Genomic DNA, 19,550 nt, shown 5'->3' on the forward strand with positions numbered 1-19,550 from the left:
GCAGTAGCAACTAATAATTGCCCATGTTTCTAATAGTTATTCCTGCGACTGATTAATGTGTCACTTGCAGTTGACTCATGCGGTTGATCAGATGCAACTAATACATGCGACTAACATATGCAACTAACTAGTTGTACATGTGTCTAACAATTACAAATGCACTTAACAGTTACTCTGTGCCGGCAATACTCTGAGCACTGAGCTGGATAATTAGTAGCTTTAAAAACTGGTTTTTTAGCTGGTGTCAGTTGTCAGAGATTAGGTGAAGTTTGAACATGGACCTTAAAAATGTACTGTATATTTAATGCTACTATTAACAATAATACTGTTCTGTGATGCAAATGATTCTAAAAAAAAAAAAAATTCTATATCTTTTTACAAACTGTCCTTTTAGAATAAACAAGGAACTTCACATTTTACAGAATCAAATTACAAAACAAAGACAGGGATGTACAAACATTTTTTATTATTATTAAAATGTGATACTTAAGAAAACTCAATTTTAACTCACAAAACAGTCATTTGAATTTTTAAATTCTGCAAAATAGTTATAAATTTACATTGACAACCTTACAAGGAAAAAAACAAATAGCATAAGCCGATATGAATTTCTAAATTAGAGGCTGGCATGCTGAGCAAGAAAAGTTCTTATTCTTTGTAAGAGTTCTTTCTTCACACTATCTGGTACCAGAGCTGAAATAAGAGAAGGGACAGTAAGTAAAACAATACCAGGGAATATATTAACATAGTAAAATGACAACAGCTAAAGACCTGAACGGTCCCATCCAGTCTGCCCATTAGTTAGTTTCATTAAAAATACATGATTAAATTAACTTCTCTCTTTGATATTTCTGGGCCATAAACTAAAGTCCACCTGGTAATTTGGTATAAATTAGTTTTAAAAACACCAAGGGCTCCTTTTACTAAGGTGCGCTAGCGTTTTTAGCGCACGCAGGATATTACCGCGCGCTATGCGGCTAGAACTAACGCCAGCTCAATGCTGGCGTTAAAGTCTAGCGTGCACATCAATGTAACGCGTGCTATTCCACGCGTCAAAGCCCTAACGCGGCTTAGTAAAAGGAGCTCCAAGTGCATTGAGGTAATAATGTATATGATGTTGCCTACAAATGGCCTCAATATTTTATAATTGGCAGGATCAATAAATGTTGGGAGCAAAAAAAAAAGCTATAAAAATTATCACTTCTGCAGTTAAGCTGTTTCTTAGGTATAAAGATTCAAATGACCACTACTCTCACATTAGAAAGGTTTAAGATTTAAAGGTATATTCAGTTTCAAGCAAGATTTCACTGTAAGCAATTAGAACAAGTTTCAAGTTTATTATTTTTCTTGATTGATCGCTTAATCAATTGATCGCTTAATCAAAAGAATTAGAATTGCTATTCCAGGTTCATTACTCACACAGATGTACAAAATTGTGTTCATAAAAGGTAAATGCTTTACCCTGAAAACAAATGCTCATCTAAACAGCAACATATTTCAGTGCCCTTTAACCAGTGTATTGCAAACTGTGCCGCAGCATACTAGTGTGCCGCACGAGATTTCAGGTGTGCCGCCAGATGCTGGGGAAGGAGGAGATGTGCTAGTGCCAGCTGCCTACAGGACGTGCCTCTCGCATGTGCAGATGTTGATGGGATGACATCATGTTGATGTCCGCACACTTTCTTGGAGCCCTTGAGCCACGGCTGCCACTTTAGTGTGCTGCGGCTTGCAAAGTTTGTGAGACACTGCTTTAAGCATTTTACAATGAAAGTTTCAAAATGTTTTGAAATGGAATATTAACTAAAACTAAACAGATTGTAAAATAAGAGGAAGAATTCTGAAATATTAAAGGCCCTCTTTTACTAAACCACCCAGGGTGCTAAATGTTTTTAAGGTTACAATTTGTAATAGTTATCCTTACAGTGCAAGTTTTACTCTAACTTGACACACACTAGATATCAAACGTGTGCCTGGAGAACAATGAGCACTTTTTCCCTTTAAAAATGCTCATTGCAAAAACAGCTACAAGAAAAAATATACAATTGTGGGTTCGCAAATAAAATCAATTGACCTTAATTGAAAGCTTCCCTCAGGACTTTTATGTATCCCCAAATATAACTGTAATTTACAATCGAACAGACCCCACTGGCTCTCAAAGCCATATGCCTTGCTGGTATCAGTGGCAAGGCTTACAGCTGAGGCACCTCTACAATAAAAACTTTGGGGAAATGGGGGGGAGGAACTTGACCTGAGTGTGGCATCCCCAGAGGTTCGACGTATCCCCAAAAGGGTCCCCCAGGCTCAATCTAGCACCACAAATGGGGACAAGAAGGCCAATTTAAACAAAATCCAACAGCCCTACACTAAACCAGGGAAGACTGCACAGGCTTACCGCCTCTACCTTCTGGAGACTGAGAGCAGCCTGATTGTACTTGGGACTGCACAGCCAATTGTACTACAGCCAAAAGTTTGTGTCTAAGTCTCTACCTGCTGGTCATGGTGAACTTATTACCTATCAGTTTCTGTACCGGTCTGGAAAGACGATAAAGAAGCACCAGTTTAATTTGCATGAGGAGGTTTTTTATGCCTACGAGGTTTACCCTGCTATACCTGTCACTTGTCACTGTAGGGTGGAGGTTGGGATCTGAGGCTTTTTCCTCCTAATTTTTCATTTTATTGGTTGCTCTTTTACTCTGAGCACTTGTTGGCGGTGCTCTTGTATTAGTGTTTATGTTATACATATGTACCTGCTTCGTTTCTGATGTGTGTTTGGTTATTATTATAAAGTCTGTATTGCCTGGTAGACTGGTATAGTTCCTTTACGGATGGGTATTATACCTCACTGCTACCAGCAGGTGGAGACTGAGATCAAACTTGTATATCAATATAGCTTCCCCTCTACTAATCCAGTCTTCCTCAGTCTCCGGTAGCAGGTGGCAAGGCTAATTCAGCTCCCGTCTTAGCACTGTTGGAACTTTGTTTTTGGATTCCTGGTTCCCATTTTGTGCCGGATAGAGCTTGGACGGGTTCTGTTTGGGGATCCGTCTGACCTTGGCGGTGTTAAACCCAATGGGTCTCGTGCAGGGTCCCTCCCCCCACCTCCCCATATTTTTGTATAGGTGCCTCAGCAGGCGCCTGGCCCCCTGGTTGGTCAGCCCTCCAGCTTTGAGAGCCTTGTCCTTATTTTAAAAAAATAAATAAATAAATCTGAGGTGTGCCGGTCTACAGGGCTCATTTCCCTGTAAAACTGTCTATGTGTGTTTTTCCTCAACCAACCGGCACTTTTTCTTTCAGCTAGGGCATTTTCCGGCACAATGAACACTTTTAAAAGGGAAAAAGAGCTCATTGTGCTCCATATGTGAGGTACTCACGGCCGGCCTCTGCAAGCGTAGTGTAGGCCAGAACAGTGGGGCAGCCTCGTCGGCAGCGGATGCTGGCAGCCAGGGCCCCACTGATGGTGCCTCGTGAGTGGGCTTTGGATCACGGGGAAGCCCGGGCTTTTCCCAACACCCACGCAGAGGGTTCCCTTACCGCCGGTCCAGCTGGGAATTCCCTTTTTGCATCAGTCAGTTCCCCGGCCTCAGCGTCAGGAAAGTTCCAGGCTTTTCAAACGCAGTAGGCTGCAGGAACTCCGATTTTGGCGTTTTCAGGTCCATTTTCAGCGGGAACCTCCTCCTTCCTCTCTGTTACCTCAGGTGACCTTCCCCCTGTTCTGGAAATACAGGGACAAGGTATGGCAGGGTCCCCTGCTGGGGCAGGGAATCCCTTGGGGCCGCCGAGGGTCTTTCCCTCTGAATTTATGTTGGCACTTTGTAAAGCTTATGTGCCAGCGGCTGGAGGTTCCGTGTCCACTCCGGAGGTCTCATCTTCCCCAGTGTTACCCCACACCGCGGCAGTTTTGCCCCTCTACCTCTTTCTCATCCAAATGCCCGAGGGTCTCTTGGGATGTGGATTTTTACCCAGAGGAGCACGAGGTGATTGATGAGGACCTAGACCCTTGGGGAGAATTCCAGGATTCTCTTGGGGGGTCGTATTCCGCCAGTGAGGGGTTCGAGCACCCCCCAGCTGGCGAAGATGCATCTATGGTGCGTATTTTTGGGCAGGAAGATCTTCATGAGTTAATTCTTCAGGTCTCCTCGGTTTTGCACTTTGAGGACACTGTGTCAGAGCCCCTGCATACGATGGACCCCTTGCTTAAGGGGATCTGCTCTGCTTCTCGCTCTTTTCCTATTCATCAAGATATTCGGGATATTATGCTCGCTCAGTGGCAGGTGCTGGAAGCCCCTTTTCATTTTGCGCGCTCCATGTATCCCATTCCTGAAGGGGATAGGGACACTTTGAAGTCACCTGTAGTGGACGTGGTGGTCTCGGCCATTTCTAAGAGGCATACCGTGCCTGTTGAGGGCGGTGTGGCCTTGCAGGACCCGGAGGAGCATACGTTGGAGTCCCTCTTTAAACAGTACTCCATGGTGAGACCTCATCTGGAGTACTGTGTGCAATTCTGGAGGCCACATTACAGTAAAGATGTGCGCAGAATTGAATCGGTTCAGCGGACGGCCACCAGGATGATCTCGGGGCTCAAGGGTCTCTCGTACGAAGAGAGACTGAACAAATTGCAGCTCTACACTCTCGAGGAACGTAGGGAGAGGGGAGACATGATTGAAACATTTAAGTACCTCACGGGACGTGTCGAAGTGGAAGATGATATTTTCTTTCTCAAGGGACCCTCGGCCACAAGAGGGCACCCGCTCAAACTCAGGGGCATTGTGATTGACCACTATGCCTGAATTGTGATTGGCCAATACTCCTGAGCTCCTGCCTTGGTAACTGGACTGGACTTCAAGCCACTATAGTTAATAAAAAAAGGATTCATCTAAGCTCTTTCCGTTTTTAGATCATAACTAGACATTCTTGCTATAATCTGTCTTCTACAATCAAGATGCCATGTGTTCTCAACTAATCTGTAACTGAAGAACTTTTCTTCCAGCTTAGTCATTCTGATTCTCTAACAGTATTTTATCTTGTGGCACATTTCCCTTATTCAAAGATCCCTAAATTTTAACTAAAACTTTACTGTATTGCCTGCATAATCTTATAATTAAACTTTGCTCCATAAAAATCTATTTCCTCTTAAATGCTCTAAGTTTCTGTTCTTAAATATTACACAGAGTCAAGTTATAAACAGGTAGTGCATTCCCCAAATTAATATCTATCTATACACATGCACACATACATAGATAGATATTAGCAGCCAAATCAACTCCCTTCACATCAATTCTTTCTGTACTGTACCTGTAGCTATTAGTGCCTGCCCAAGTAAAACCACTAGCTCAACTGGTTACCATCTGATTAACTTGACCAGCAGCAAGTATCAACTCTCAGTTTAGGAGCTGAGCAGGTGGAATGTGGCCTGTAGTGCAAGACAGAAAAATACTGTTGGAACTGCATGGTTAGGGTTACCAGACCCTATTTCCCCACAAATTTCCTCCTTTTGAGGACATATCCGGGGATCTGGACAGCTTTTCAAACCCCGGCACTTTTGTCTGGGTTTTGAAAAGCTTCTAGCAACAAGCGATGTTGGGATGGCATTCGCACATGCATGGGTGCAACATAGTGATGTCATGCGCATATCATCGCATCACACCAGCGCATATGTGAATGCCGTCCGACGTCGCTCGTACAGGTCGAGGGGGCGGAACTGGGCATGGCCATCAGGAACGGGGTAGGCCTGGGGGTGGGGCCATGGGTCCGGATTTTCCGTTTGCAAAATCTGGTAACCCTATGCATGGTGTCCTTTAGTTTTCTTTTTCCACATACTGGCTCATGGACACAACACCCACACATTCTGAGCAAAGATGCTAAAGAAGGATAAACCTTAAAAAATTGCATGGATACTTTACTTCCAAATGACTTCTCAAGCATCCACATCCATTTCGCTGAAATGATCAAACACACACACAATTTAAACATCTTGACAATGTCCTATAAACTTAGAGGGATATCTTGTTTATTTTCAAATTCTGTTGAAGAAAAGATTATTTATATAATAGACAGAACAATTATCATCTCTCTTACCTCTGCCTTTTGGAGTGATTTCTGCAACCAAATCATCTACGGTAACGTGCTCTAATCCTTTTTCTTTGATCACATCTGTAGAGGGGAATATTTTACGAGACTATAATTAAGATAAGAACAAAGAACCTAATGTATTTCAAAGGCATAGTCAGGATTTATTATTTTGATGGGGCCCAAAGATAACACTGCTGGGCATTAGATAAGTCAGATGTTGGTTCTGCTTCCAGTTCTCAATGGCCTGTGTTGCCTCTAACTGGATGGTCTGACTACAAAGTTGACAGATTATAGCCCATCTATAGCTACACCCCAATACGTTTATCAGCACTGCTTTCACTCTAGCAAATGCCTAATGCTTAGCACTTAACTTAGAAGAAGACTTAAGACTGGATGTTTTGGTATGAGAAGGCAAAACATGTCTAAGTGAGCTTGCATTCTACTTCCAACAAAATAAAAAAAAAAAAAGAAACTACTAGTAAACAAAACAAGACTCTTCTCTCAGGGTTTCTGCAGCTGGCACCATGCTTTTTGCAGGTTTCTGGCTCCCACTGCGTCTTCTCAGGTAGAACTGACATTTCAGCCATTATGTTGTAGCTTTCCTTCAGGGTATGTTGTGAGGTCTGCAGTTTGTCAGTCCTCAAACCTGATTGGTTGGGGCTTGAGGTGAATGATGCAGGAAAGTCCGTTGGTCACCAATTTGAATTTTGGTGGGAAAAATCAGTTGGTTCTTTTTCTTGTAGAATGGAAAAGTCTCTGGTGAGTTAAAAGATGTTCACCCTGTAAAGCCGGGTTATACTGTATGTTCTCTCAGGGTTTCTGCAGTTGGCATCATGCTTGTTGCAAGTTTCCAGGTCAGCTTCATGAGGAGAACATTTTTAAACTTTTCATTCTATGGGAAAAAGAGATCAACTGATTTTCCCACCAAAATTCAAAATTGTAGCCAATTGACTTTCCCAATAAAATTCAAATTGGTGACCAATGGACATTTCTGCCTCATTCAGCTCAAGCCCCAACCAATTGGGTTTGAGAATCTACTACATATAAAGACAAACTGCAGACCGCGCAGCATACCTTGAAGAAAGCCACAGCATGATGGCTGAAACGCCAGTTCATAAGAACGTAAGAATAGCTTTACTGGGTCAGACCAATGGTCCATCAAGCCCAGTAGCTCGTTCTCACGGTGGCCAATCCAGGTCACTAGTACCTGACCAAAATCCAAGGAGTAGCAACATTCCATGCTACCAATCCAGGGCAAGCAGTGGCTTCCCCCATTTCTTTCTCAATAACAGACTATGGACATTTCCTCCAGGAACTTGTCCAAACCTTTCTTAAAACCAGCTACGCTATCTGCTCTTACCACAAACTCTGGCCTTGCGTTCCAGAGCTTAACTATTCTCCGAGTGAAAATTTTTTTTACTCCTATTGATATTTCCCTGTAACTTCATCGAGTTCTACCAGACAAGACGATGTGAGACCTGGAAACCTGCAACAACCTCGTGCAACAATTTAAACAGGCAGGCTATTCTGTAGCTTATGTACAGAAAAAAAAGTCATATTATTGTATTTAGGTTAGTCTAACTGTAAAATATCTATGCTGCTATAATTTTGTACTTTATGAATATGATCCAAATCATTTACCTTTACAATGTGCTTTTAATTGGTCTTTCCAGCCACATTCAATTAGCTTTGCTCTTAGCAACTCCTTAAGTCTGTAAAAACATTCAGACAATATACATTTAATCACATTGTGTTACAAAACACAACACTGATATTTGGAGGCAAAATATTTAGCTTTTCTTAATTTACGTAATCCTGCAGCACTCAAAACCCTCACATAAAACATTGTTTTCCACCTTTAAACAGGTAGTTTCCTTAGACAGACTGATTAGGCACATATGCAGGTGATCTCTTCTGACTGTGCCAGGAGTAATCAGCTCTCCAAGAGCTCAGAACTAGTGTAAAAAGCCTCCCTCAAAATCACTGTTGGGCAGGAGGGTTGCGCGTGAAGTCAGCGCATTACATGCGCAGATGCCCTCCTGCCCGACCAGAGCAGGCAGCAGGGCTAAAACGGGACTGGGGCAGGCCTAAGGGGTCCAGATTTTCCGAACGGAAAATCTGGTAACCCTAATGAAGAGGACAGAACACATGCCTGAGAAACTTGGAAGAAAGACCAAACAGACTACGACCCTTCAGCTTGGTCTAGAGGCCAACTGAATTTCAGTTTTGGTGCCGAAATTGGTCCAAAATCTTTTTTTCTGGTTTTAGCTTCAGATATAGCTGAAAGGTTAGGACTATGGTTTTCAGTTTTGGTCAAAATTGGCCATGTGTTTTTGGTGGAAGTTGAAAATCTGTGCTTTATACTGTTAGGAGAGGAGGGGAAGAGAGAGAGAGAGAGACAGACAAACAGGAGTTGCTTCTCCCCCTACCCACCTCTAGGGGGACCTCTCAGGCCTATCTTACAATCCCTGGTGATCTAATGGTATATTCAGACAAGAGTGATCCCCAGTCACTCCTGCCCATGCTGGCTCTCTTCTCAAAATTGCGACAATGACCTCCAGTGGTAAGAGTCTGCCACAAGAAGTCACAGCAGCCATTTTGAGAGAAGAGCTGACATGGGCAAGAGCGACTGGGGATCACTCCTGCACACTATACAATAAATAATACAACTGGTGTTACAATTATACTTACCATGAAGATTATGATAACAATTAGAATGGGGATTAGTATTTTGTCTATTTCCAATACATGAGGGCAATATACACATTGTTTACATTTAGACTGGCCCCTTCTTGATTGTTGAATTTTATGCTGACCGTATCTATCACACTTGTTAGTTAGAATTTCTCCTATATTCCTACCTCTCATGCATTCAGATTTGGGCAACTCATCTAACCCTGAATGAATCTATAAAATATGCCAAAACCTACATTCTGCATTTCGCACCTTGCTCGCTTCTTTGGTAAACGGTAACACACATACACCATTGATGATGTGGTCTTATGTTGGGATTGAACACATAGCCACCTTCTATCACAATGTAATGCCCTCTCTTGTGCGTTAGCAACTATGTGATTTGGGTACCCTCTCTGTTTCACCCATCACCTTTGCCTGCTGTTTGAAATCATCAATATCAGAACACAACCTCCCCTCCCGATGAAGCCTGTATTGGTGAAACTCAGATCTGCGTTGAGAGGGAGCTGTAACTAGTAAGGAGAAATTAGGTCCTTATCTGCTAATTTTCTTTCTTTTAGTCCCTCCAGACCGGTACAGAAACGGATAGTTTACACATCTCTGCCAGCAGGTGGAGATTGACACACTAATTTTTGACATTAGTTTAAGTGGGCTGTGCAGTCCCTCTTACAATCAGTCTTTACGAACAGCCAAGCAGAAATAAGGTAAAATTATGTCCTTACCTGATAATTTTATTTCCTTTAGTCACAGCAGATGAATCCAGAGATTAGTGGGATACGTCCATCAACCAGCAGGGGGAGATAGAGAGCACTGAATGACCTTGGGCATATCTTGGATGCACATCCTCCTGGCCAATCAGTATAGGTCTTCTCAAAGCAGTTGAAATAAATCATATAAAAGTAAATCACATCAATCGCATTAAACAAATGAGACATAGGACATCTATGGAACTTCTTCCGTCACATGCGCTACCCGAATCATTGAACAAGCCCAAACCGCTCCTGAGAACGACAAACACCACACTAGGGTGGGGCTCTGGATTCATCTGCTACAGTGTCCCTCCACGAATAGTATGAGTGCAAAGCAGCCTTCTAATGTGATCACCAGGCTTCAAATAACCTCCTGTGGAGTGCAACCAACATGTCTGGCAACAGTCCTTGGCTGATGGTAAACCCCATGAGCATCGTAAACCAGACCTACTTCCCTCGGAAGGTTCCAGGGCAGCCAGCCTGGACTCGTGACAAATGAAGATTCCCCATCTGACTAAAGCCCTCTCAAGTACCAAGTCCCTAGAACACAGGAGGCCACATGGTTGACCCCAGTCAAGAATAATGCCAGAGGAGAGGCAAGGCATCCCCTTGTAACCAGACACTACTCTGTATCCGGGTCACGAAGTGACAAGTGCCTGTCCCAGCGTCCCAAGGAGAAACAGTAACAGCCTCAGACACTGAGGTAGCTTATTCAACTGCCAGTCCATTCCTCCACATGAATGAGCCCAGAAAGAGTGGAAAGAATAACTCAGAGCAATAGCAAGAGCTATCAACTAGCAAGAGCAATCAGCCTAGCCATAGCTTAACTGCCAGACGGCTGGGATCAAACAAGGTACACTAGGCCGCAAGTGAAATGGCTCCCTAGCCAAGGCCAACCCATCGCCCGTGTGGCAGCAACTAGGGTCAGCCGGTTAGCGGTGGCAAAGGCAGTACTGCCGGAAGTGGCGTCCCTACTCCGAGAGAAAAAATACTGACAGCGGCGGCAACATCAGCTGCAACTGCAGTGACCCCCAATCCGCGGCGGGAGGTAAGGGCATCGAGCGACCGCCCTTAGGGCCTCCTACCGCCTACTGCTGCCCAACCTGGCTGCAAGCCCGTGGGCGTCTGCTACTACAGCTGAAGCAGCTTCTGTTTCCTTACGCAGGAAAGGAGTAAAAATACTCCCCATACTGGTGCCTCTTAGAAGAGAACAGCGACCCCTATGACTCCACGTCCATAAACCCAAGCGAGCTTATGGAACTGAAGTATCCAAGTTCTTCAGGGGGAGAAGGGAAAAGGGGACCTAGGAGCCCATGTGATGCTCTTCACCCCCCCCCCCAATGTAGGCACCATACAGCTCATATCCCACAGCTCAACTGAGGCCTACTCCTCAGGAATCTGCCTTCCACTGCAGCCTGAGCCACTAGAATATTCCTCCATTGAAGCCTGAAACACAAGAGAATTTCTCAACTGACACAGGAGCCTCTTGACCTGAGGCCTGAGCCCCAGGAATCTTCCTTCCACTGAGGCCCGAGCCTCATGAAACTCACTCACTTGCTGAGGCCTAAAAGCCCCAGGAACATTTCACCTACTGAGGCCTAAAGCCCCAGGAACATGCACAGGAACATTTCTCAACTGAGGCCTAAAGCCCCGGGAACATGCACAGGAACATTTCTCAACTGAGGCCTAAGCCACGGGAACATTTCTCTCTACTAAGGCCTAAGCCACAGGAACATGTCTCTTTACTGAGGCCGATGCCAAATACTCACGTGCACCTACACTACCTGAAGGCAAAGGGAGAAGCGTTAGTGCTACAGCGCACAGGGAACTGTGCTGGCACCCGTGGTCGGGCTTTTCTTCTTATGGGAAAGGACCCTACGACCACATTAGTTTCTTCTTCTTTCCACCGGCTGGGAGGGTGGGGAAGGGACCTGGGTGGGCCCAGGTGTTGCCCCTAAAGTTGGCTCAGTATGGCCAACACCCCTAAGCTCTATTGAAGCCGCAGCAACAGAAGCAAATAGCCTTCCGTCCTCAGGAGCCGAAACCAGGAACCAGAACGATAGTAGCCATGTTTTAGATCTAGGAAACTGGTGCTGGTAGCTGCAGCCAAGCCTGGCTGAAATCCACTACAGAATCCAGGAGCTGAGAGAAACCCATCCTCAACCTGCTGGAGATAGAATACACTGATTGGCCAGGAGGATGTGCATCCAAGATATACCTGAGGTAAATTCAGAGCTCTCTAACTCCCCCTGCTGGTTGATGGACGTAATCCCACTAGTCTCTGGATTCATCTGTTGTTGATGACAAGGAAACCAGGCTTATTCTAGTTTGAGGCTCCGACCAGGGGGTATTTGAAGACGTGTTTCCTCTTGGAGTGGAGGGATCTGTTTGGAACATAAAGTGGGAGTTTGGCTGATATGTAGCTAGGCGCCGTGTCGTGTAAGGACTTGAACGCAAGTACTAAGCCTTTGAAGATGCAACGTTTGGCTACGGGTAGCCAGTGGGCTGACGCTAGCACTTGGGATACTGAATCACGGGCGCAAAGGTTCTTCAGTAGTCTGATTGCTGCATTTTGTACACATTGGAGACACTTAATATTTTTTGCAGTCAGTCCGTTGAATGCATTGCAGTAGTCCATGTGGGAGAGGACGAAGGCATAGAGAAGTTGCGAAAAGTCCGGTTCAGAGAAATAGTTTCTTATTTTCCGTGGTTGTTGTAGATACACCATACCTGTGGTACAGCCAAACCAATCACCAAATATGCAGTGCTCAGGGCTCCAATACAGAAAAACCTTTGCAATGATTCAAAGATTACCAAGACAGTATTTGCTGTTGCAGGTCCGAAACCTGCAATGATTGCAGAAGAACTTCAGATTGTTTTTCTGTTTTGTCTTATCACTGTTAGTGGTCTTTATTTCTTATTGTCTTTCTTATGTATATTATTTTGAACTCTGCTTTGGATAAAAGTGGAATAGAAATTGAAATAAAATGAAATGAAAACTATGAGTAATGCTTGCTCTAAAGCAGGGGTGTCAAAGTCCCTCCTCGAGGGCCGCAATCAGGTCGGGTTTTCAGGATTTCCCCAATGAATACTTATGAGATCTATTTGCATGTACTGCTTTCATTGTATGCTAATAGATCTCATGCATATTCATTGGGAAAATCCTGAAAACCCGACTGGATTGCGGCCCTCGAGGAGGGACTTTGACACCCCTGCTCTAAAGGAAGAGCTTGTGAATCTGGCAGAAGCAGGACAAAAGCATGTAGGCAATGTGAAGAGTCTTTGGTCACGTTGACTCACAGACTGCTCTGGAGCCCAGAATGCATTCAGAATGACATAAAAAAAATTAATGCAAATACTGCATCACACTGCTAAGCATTCTTAACTTTGAGGTGAATTTGCACATTTATGACAGTGGCATTGCAAAACCAAAAGGCATGTATCTTATACAGTGTAAAAATTTTCTCTTTCAAACATTTAGGAAGATATGGGCAGACTCTTTTTTATCATTGACCATGAAAATTGACAAATTTCAGCCCCCGTGCCAACGATGCCAAATTTAAATGAATGTTATGATGCAGCTATTATTCATGCAGAATTGCTGCAAATTTGAGCATGTAGTGTCCAATGCAAAGATAATCTATGATAGAAATCTGAAGTCTGTATTTACCCTTCTTGCTCTAGAGCTACAGCAGCTGATAAACTGGTCAAAATCTGTTGCAACAAACTGTGACAAATTTTTGGGCACACTTTTGAGCAAAATTTTCAGGTGGGCTTTTGTATCCATAATGCTCATACTGGTATCGTTGCAACTAGCACAAAAAGATATGCTGAGCTAAATTAGCACTCATTGTTATTCTCAATTTTACAAGCAGCTAAAAATTACACTTTATTCATCACTGTGCACAATGCTGTCAACATCCAGCCAGACAAGTGGGTCTAGCTCAGTGACTACTGCAGTTAGGAAAATTTTCTTAGTATGTGTAAATTTTGAACAAAATCTGAAACATAGGGCTCCTTTTACAAAGGTGCACTAGCGTTTTTAGCGCATGCACCGGATTAGCATGCGTTAGCCGAAAAACTACCACCTGCTCAAGAGGAGGCGGTAGCGGCTAGCGCGTGGCATTTTAGCGCGTGCTATTCTGCGTGTTAAGGCCCTAACGCACCTTTGTAAAAGGAGCTCATAATGGTGGGGACTACTAGAGCACTTGGTATACAGAATGACCCTATTATTCCGTTAGGAATAACAAAGAATTTATTTTTCGCGTTTGTAGTCTACTAGTATCCACATATCGGATTACAGAATATTCTAGAAAGAAATCAAAACAAATGCCTGTCTAATAATAAACTTTGAAATGTAATTCCCTAGAAATGTCCAGATACCTCTTGTTGTAATCTGCCTAGAATTGAAAGGTTAAGGCAGAATAGGAGTCAATAAATGTAACGTAATATTAGAAGGCATTATAGCTCAGTACAGTTAATTGGGAGGTATGCTTTTAAATATTCATAGTGCTTTGTTTTATACACATCTCTAGCCTACTGTTATCTTGTGGCGATTACTGGTTTACTCCTACAGAATGTCACCCACATGTGTGCCTTAAAAATCTTACCGTCTACAGCAGTGGCTCCCACCCTGTCCTGGAGAACCACCAGCCAGTCAGATTTTCAGGATAGCCCTAATGAATATGTATGGGGCAGATTTGCATGCCTGTCACCTCCAATATATGAAATCTCTCTCAAGCATTTTTATTCGGGCTATCCCCAAAAAAACAACTGGCTGGTGGTCCTCCAAAACAGGGTTGGGAGCCACTGGTCTACAGAAAACAGCTGTTACAGATGGATAATGTTGGTTGGTTTTAAGCAGTTTTAAGAAAAATTACTAAGTACCTTTCTCGTTCACCTGTCTCAATCAGTTTCTGATTGATGGCTGCTCGCATCTGTGCATCTTTATTCATTTTGCCAACTTAGATTATCTGTGGAAAAGCATAAAATAAAGATAACTACAGCTACACTCAAGAATTCAGTAGTGGTGGCAAAAATTGCCTCAGCTCACACTTTTTCACAGTAGTCCAATAAAATGATCTTGATATGCACTTTCTCCCACTCCCAGGTCTAGGCCTGTTATCCATTCACTAATTGTAGTATTTCAGAAGACACAAAGGAATCCTTTTATGAAGGCGCGCTAGCGGTTTAACGCGCGTAATAGCGCATGCTAAACCGCGGGCCACGCTAGCCGCTACTGCCTCCTCTTGAGCAGGCGGTAGTTTTTCGGCTAGCACGGGGGTTAGCGCGTGATGAAAAGTCACGTGCGCTGAAGCCGCTAACGCGGCTTCGTAAAAGGAGCCCAAAGTGTTAGCTGAATGGGCTTAAAAAATATGAAGAATATATGGTGTTTAGACTCTGCTCTTATTCACTCACAGAAACAGAAAAATGAAGGCAAATAAAAGACTATATGACCTCTCCAGTTTGACTATCCTTGCCATCCTATGTTCCCTCTAAGCTGAGCACATAAGCAATTGCTCATACATTCTAGGAGCATCGCTCACAGATTTTACATGGTTGCTCACATAAATACTTGCAAATCTGGAAAAGTGTTGGATTTTAGAACTTGTTGCTCACATGAAAAAAAATTTGCACACACTTGGCCAATCCTTAGAAGGAACATTGATTTCATCTACTATCCATTCCTCTTAAGAGTTTGAATGTACTTGTCTTAAAGCTTTCTTGAATTCAAATACAATTTTCATCTCCATGGGGAGGTCATTCCTCACATTCATCACCTTTTCCATGAAAAAGTATTTTCTGAGGTTACTTCCGAGTCTATCCCCTTTCACCTTCATCCTAGGCCCCTCATTTCACTTTCCTTTCAACTGAAAGAGACTTGCCTCATGTGCATTTATGCCACATAGGTATTTAAATGTCTCTATCACATCTCTCCTTCTCCCACCTTTCCTCCAGAGTATATACACATTGAGACCTTGAATCTGTCTCCATATGCTTTATGATTAAGACCACCGACCATGTTAGTAGTCGTCCTCTGGACCGATTCCATCCTGCCTAGATAATTTGATTTTATTCACCCTCCTGAGGTCTGAACTCTGAGCACATTTACTCCTGTTCAAAACTGAAGTCCAGGAGGCCTACTAGGTATGTTTTAACATTAGGCTCACCGGGTGAATTTGTGTTTTTCTTACTCCTTGGAAAATTATGGGAGACAGTCCATACCATCCTATTCTGTATTTATTCTATTGTGCTTAAAAAAAGAAGAGGGAAGAGGTTTGACCTTGTTCCATTTTAGAGCACTTTTGTGTGACTTTTTTATAAAGTATAACTTAAGAATAGCTTGTTTTTGTGTGTGTGACTTTTAAAGAGACACTATTATGATCAGCAAAGTGATAAAAGATTGATGATTCCTGTTGTACTTTGTAAGTGCTAGAACCACTGAAATCGTCAGTGGTGCTAGTAATGTATTCGCAACAGGGAGTCATGTCTCTAAAATAGGGTTGTCCCTGACTAGTCTTCAGAAAATACCCAGTTATGCTGTGGTTTCTTCAGGTTCTGGGACAGGTTTGTTGTCAGGTCCTAGATATAAAGTTTTGATCATTTACTTGTGGGGGGGGGGGAGTGGGGTCAGGGTTGTCTTGGTGGATTCAAGGTGTAATCAGAGGGTGGGGGTCATCAGTGTCTGTGCCGTCACACCTCCTGTGACAGTGTATTGCGCTATCAGACTGCCAGTAGTTCAGCTGCACCTACTACCTCCTGAGGTGGCAGCAAGTTTGTCTGCGCTACTGGCATGCCTCACAGCCAGCAAAAATTAATGACCCATGTGCTAGCTGTCATATCCAGCTACTCCTTCACCTGTTCATTCATGTATTAGGCAGCTAACAAGAAGATTTTAAGAACATAAGAATAGCTTTACTAGGTCAGACCAATGGTCCATCAAACCAGGTAGCCCATTCTCATGGTGGACAATCAGGTCACTAGTACCTGGCAAAAACCCAGAGTAGCAACATTCCATGCTACCAATCCAGGGCAAGCAGTGGCTTCCCCCATGTCTCTCAATAACAGACTATGGACTTTTCCTCCAGGAAATTGTCTAAACCTTTTTTAAAACCAGCTACACTAACCACTCTTACCACAACCTCTGGCAATGAGTTCCAGAGTTGAACTATTCTGACTGAAAAAATATTTCCTCCTATTGGTTTTAAAAGTATTTCCCTGTAACTTCATCGAGTATCCCCTAGTCTTTTTAATTTGTGACGGAGTGAAAAATCGATTCACTTGTAACCCGTTCTACTCCACTCAAGATTTTGTAGACTTCAATCATATATCCCCTCAGCTGTCTCTTTTCCAAGCTGAAGAGCTCTAAACATTTTAGTCTTTTCTCATATGAGAGGAGTTCCATCCCCTTTATCATCTTGGTTGTTCTGCTTTGAACCTTTTCTAGTGCTGCTATATCTTTCTTGAGATAAGGAGACCAGAATTGAACACAATACTCCAGGTGAGGTCGCACCATTCTCAGTCTTGTTAACCATCCCTTTTTAAATAATTTCTAGTATCTTGTTTGCTTTTTTGGCTGCCACCGCTCATTTGGAAGGTTTCATCGTATTGTCTACAACAGGCCTGCACAACTTTGGCCCTCGCCAGGCCAGATTTTCAGGATTTCCCCAATGAATATGCATGAGATCTATCTGCATGCACTGCTTTCAATGCATAGTCATTGGGGAAATCTCGACTGGATTTGGCCCTCGAGGATCGGAGTTGTGCAGGCCTGGTCTACAATGACATCCAGATCCTTTTCTTGGGTGCTAACACCCAAGGTAGACCCTAGCATCTGCTAACTGTGATTTGGGTTATTCTTCCCAATGTGCATCACTTTGCATTTGTCCACATTAAATTTCATCTTCCAATTTCCTAAGGTCCGTCTGCAATTTTTCACAATTCACATGCGTTGTAACAACTTTGAACAGTTTAGTGTCATCTGCAAATTTAATCACTTCACTCGTCTTTCCAATTTCCAGATCATTTATAAGTAAGTTAAATAGCACCGGTCCCTGTACAGATCCCTGCGGAACAACACTGTTTACTCTCCTCCATTGAGAAAAATGACCATCTAACCTTACCCTCTATTTTCTATCCAATAACCAATTCCTAATCCACAACTGAACTTTGCCACCTATCCCATGACTCTCTAATTTTCTCAGGAGCCTCTCATGAGGAACTTTGTCAAAAGCTTTCTGAAAAACACCCACATGTTTATTCACACCTTCAAAGAAGTCAAGCAAATTGGTGAGGTAAGATGTCCCTTGGCTGAACCCATGCTGACTGTCTGCGTGTTAGAAAATAAAGTGTGCCGAGTTTTCAACCTTTATTTGCACAAATTTTCCCCAAAAGTAATGTGTACACTGCGCCTCTCACCACTATGCAAGAACCCATAGCGATCTAAATACCACCATGGTAAAAAAAAGTCAAGCTGCGTTAGGGATGTTAAATCATGTTACGAGGCAAATAGTTTTGACAAAGTGCTAATACAGCTTGATATTATGGAGGGAATTTTTTTTTTCTAATTAATAAAAACAGAGAAAACGTCAAGAGTACCACCACTAGATTCATTACGCCATACCCCGGATATCCCGATTCTCCATGGAAACTCCCAAACAGACCTTCTATCTGGGAAATGCAGTTCGCCTGGCGCTCGAAAGCACAGAACCCGGTTTGGAGAAAACGGCCATTTTTATATGTTTTTGTGTAGGGATGACAAAGTGACATACCGAGCACCCCTCTTCACGTGCATTCGGAGAACGGGAGACCGGTCTCCCCCCCTCCCCGGGCTCTGCCATCTCTCTGTTATGCCGCCCTCTCCCCCGTCCATGATTCAGTTCCTCTCCCTCAAGCCCGTCCCCCGTCCCGTCAAACTCATACCTGAAGTCACCCAGCACCAAATCCGCAGCTTTCCTTCTCCGGTAAACCGTCTCCCCTGACACAACCTCCCATGCGTCCCGCCTTCCCGGAAACAGGAAGTTGCGTCAGGGGGAGGGTCTGGATCGCTGCAATTGGCAGTCGTCACACTCATGAGCCAGTAGATCGGGGGATCACCTCCTCTGGTGTCTGCTGATTGAAGCTAGGTCCAGGAGGACTTCAGTAGTTAATTGTGGTAAGTGTTAAATAATGCGCCGGGACTTATAAGATCGGCAGCAATACTGATGCATGTCTTCTTTCTTTTTTTTTGTTTTAAATTCACACCAGTTTTCAAATCATTTTATGCAAAAAATCCCACATGCATAGAATTGGAGGCGAAGTTAAGGGGGGGGGGAGCAACGTAGGTTATAGGTAGAGCATGAAATTAAGCTCTTTTGAATATAATTTAAGCCAACTTTAAATCAAAGGTCTACTTTATATACATGAATCGTACCAAAGTTACCACTTACATGGATAAAGTTAGCAAATAAAAAAGGTATCACTTTATTCTTTTTGTTTGTTTTTATTTACTAATATTTGTTTCCATGGTTTAAAATAAACTACCAGACAATCACATCACTTTAGCCGTATAAAGAGTGTAGCAGTTTAAATGAAAGGAACCACTGAATACCAGCATAAAGATAAGGCTAGGGTTACCTGATGTCTGGGAAAACCCGAACATGTTCTGTGTTTCAAGGAATGTCTGGGTGCCTGGATGGTATTTTAAAATGGGGGAGTCTCTCTAGGTTTAACCGGCTCTCCCCACTCCCCCACCTACCTCCTCCCTGGGCCTGGCCGCTGTAATTGAATCATCGGGCAAATGAAACCACCTCTCTGTAATGACTTCTGTTCCCACGTAGGCGAAACTTGCAGAGAGGCAGTTTACGGGACAGGCTGGCGGCAGCAGATTTACCTTGCTGTTGCTGGCAGCCCGAAGATTCAGTTACAGCAGCTGGGCCCGGGGAAGAGGTAAGGTGTAGGGTTACCAGATTTTTCTATGGAGAAACCCGAACACATGGCCCGGCCCCCACAAAACCTCATCTTTCTTTTCCAAGTTCTGGGCCACATATGGAGGGCCTC

General features: G+C 43.5%; 2 protein-coding genes across 5 annotated transcripts in view; one reads left to right on the forward strand and one right to left on the reverse strand.

Annotated features, from left to right (window-relative positions):
• Positions 1-19,550, forward strand: part of NUDCD1 (NudC domain containing 1) — a 214,440-nt gene that overhangs the window by 8,605 nt on the left and 186,285 nt on the right. For 2 of the 4 annotated variants that reach the window (XM_033933048.1, XM_033933049.1), the window contains exon 1: positions 18,534-18,666. The exons of 1 other annotated variant lie outside the window; for it this stretch is intronic. The gene's annotated coding sequence lies outside the window, so the exon portion shown is untranslated. Of the gene's footprint in view, positions 1-18,510; positions 18,667-19,550 lie in introns of those variants that run through there. One more of the 4 variants, XM_033933050.1, reaches the window with a different exon arrangement.
• ENY2 (ENY2 transcription and export complex 2 subunit) lies at positions 447-18,630 on the reverse strand. The gene is made up of 5 exons (XM_033933056.1): positions 18,435-18,630; positions 14,400-14,485; positions 7,711-7,781; positions 6,076-6,150; positions 447-693 (listed from the first exon to the last, which is right to left on the reverse strand). The coding sequence occupies exons 2-5, from the start codon at positions 14,465-14,467 to the stop codon at positions 617-619; spliced, it is 291 nt and encodes a 96-aa protein (XP_033788947.1). The 5' UTR covers positions 14,468-14,485; positions 18,435-18,630; the 3' UTR covers positions 447-616.

This window comes from Geotrypetes seraphini, chromosome 2 (genome assembly GCF_902459505.1).
Source record: "Geotrypetes seraphini chromosome 2, aGeoSer1.1, whole genome shotgun sequence".
Classification (NCBI taxonomy): Eukaryota; Metazoa; Chordata; class Amphibia; order Gymnophiona; family Dermophiidae; genus Geotrypetes; species Geotrypetes seraphini.

What these genes read in the sequence shown, in the direction of transcription:
- ENY2 (XM_033933056.1), bottom strand. Translation starts at nt 14,467, where the DNA reads ATGAATAAAGATGCACAGATGCGAGCAGCCATCAATCAGAAACTGATT. An exon ending in GAGACAGGTGAACGAGAAAG is followed by an intron (nt 7,782 to 14,399) that starts GTACTTAGTAAT and finishes ATGTTTTTACAG; the next exon opens with ACTTAAGGAGTTGCTAAGAG. An exon ending in AATCACTCCAAAAGGCAGAG is followed by an intron (nt 694 to 6,075) that starts GTAAGAGAGATG and finishes CTCTTATTTCAG; the next exon opens with CTCTGGTACCAGATAGTGTG.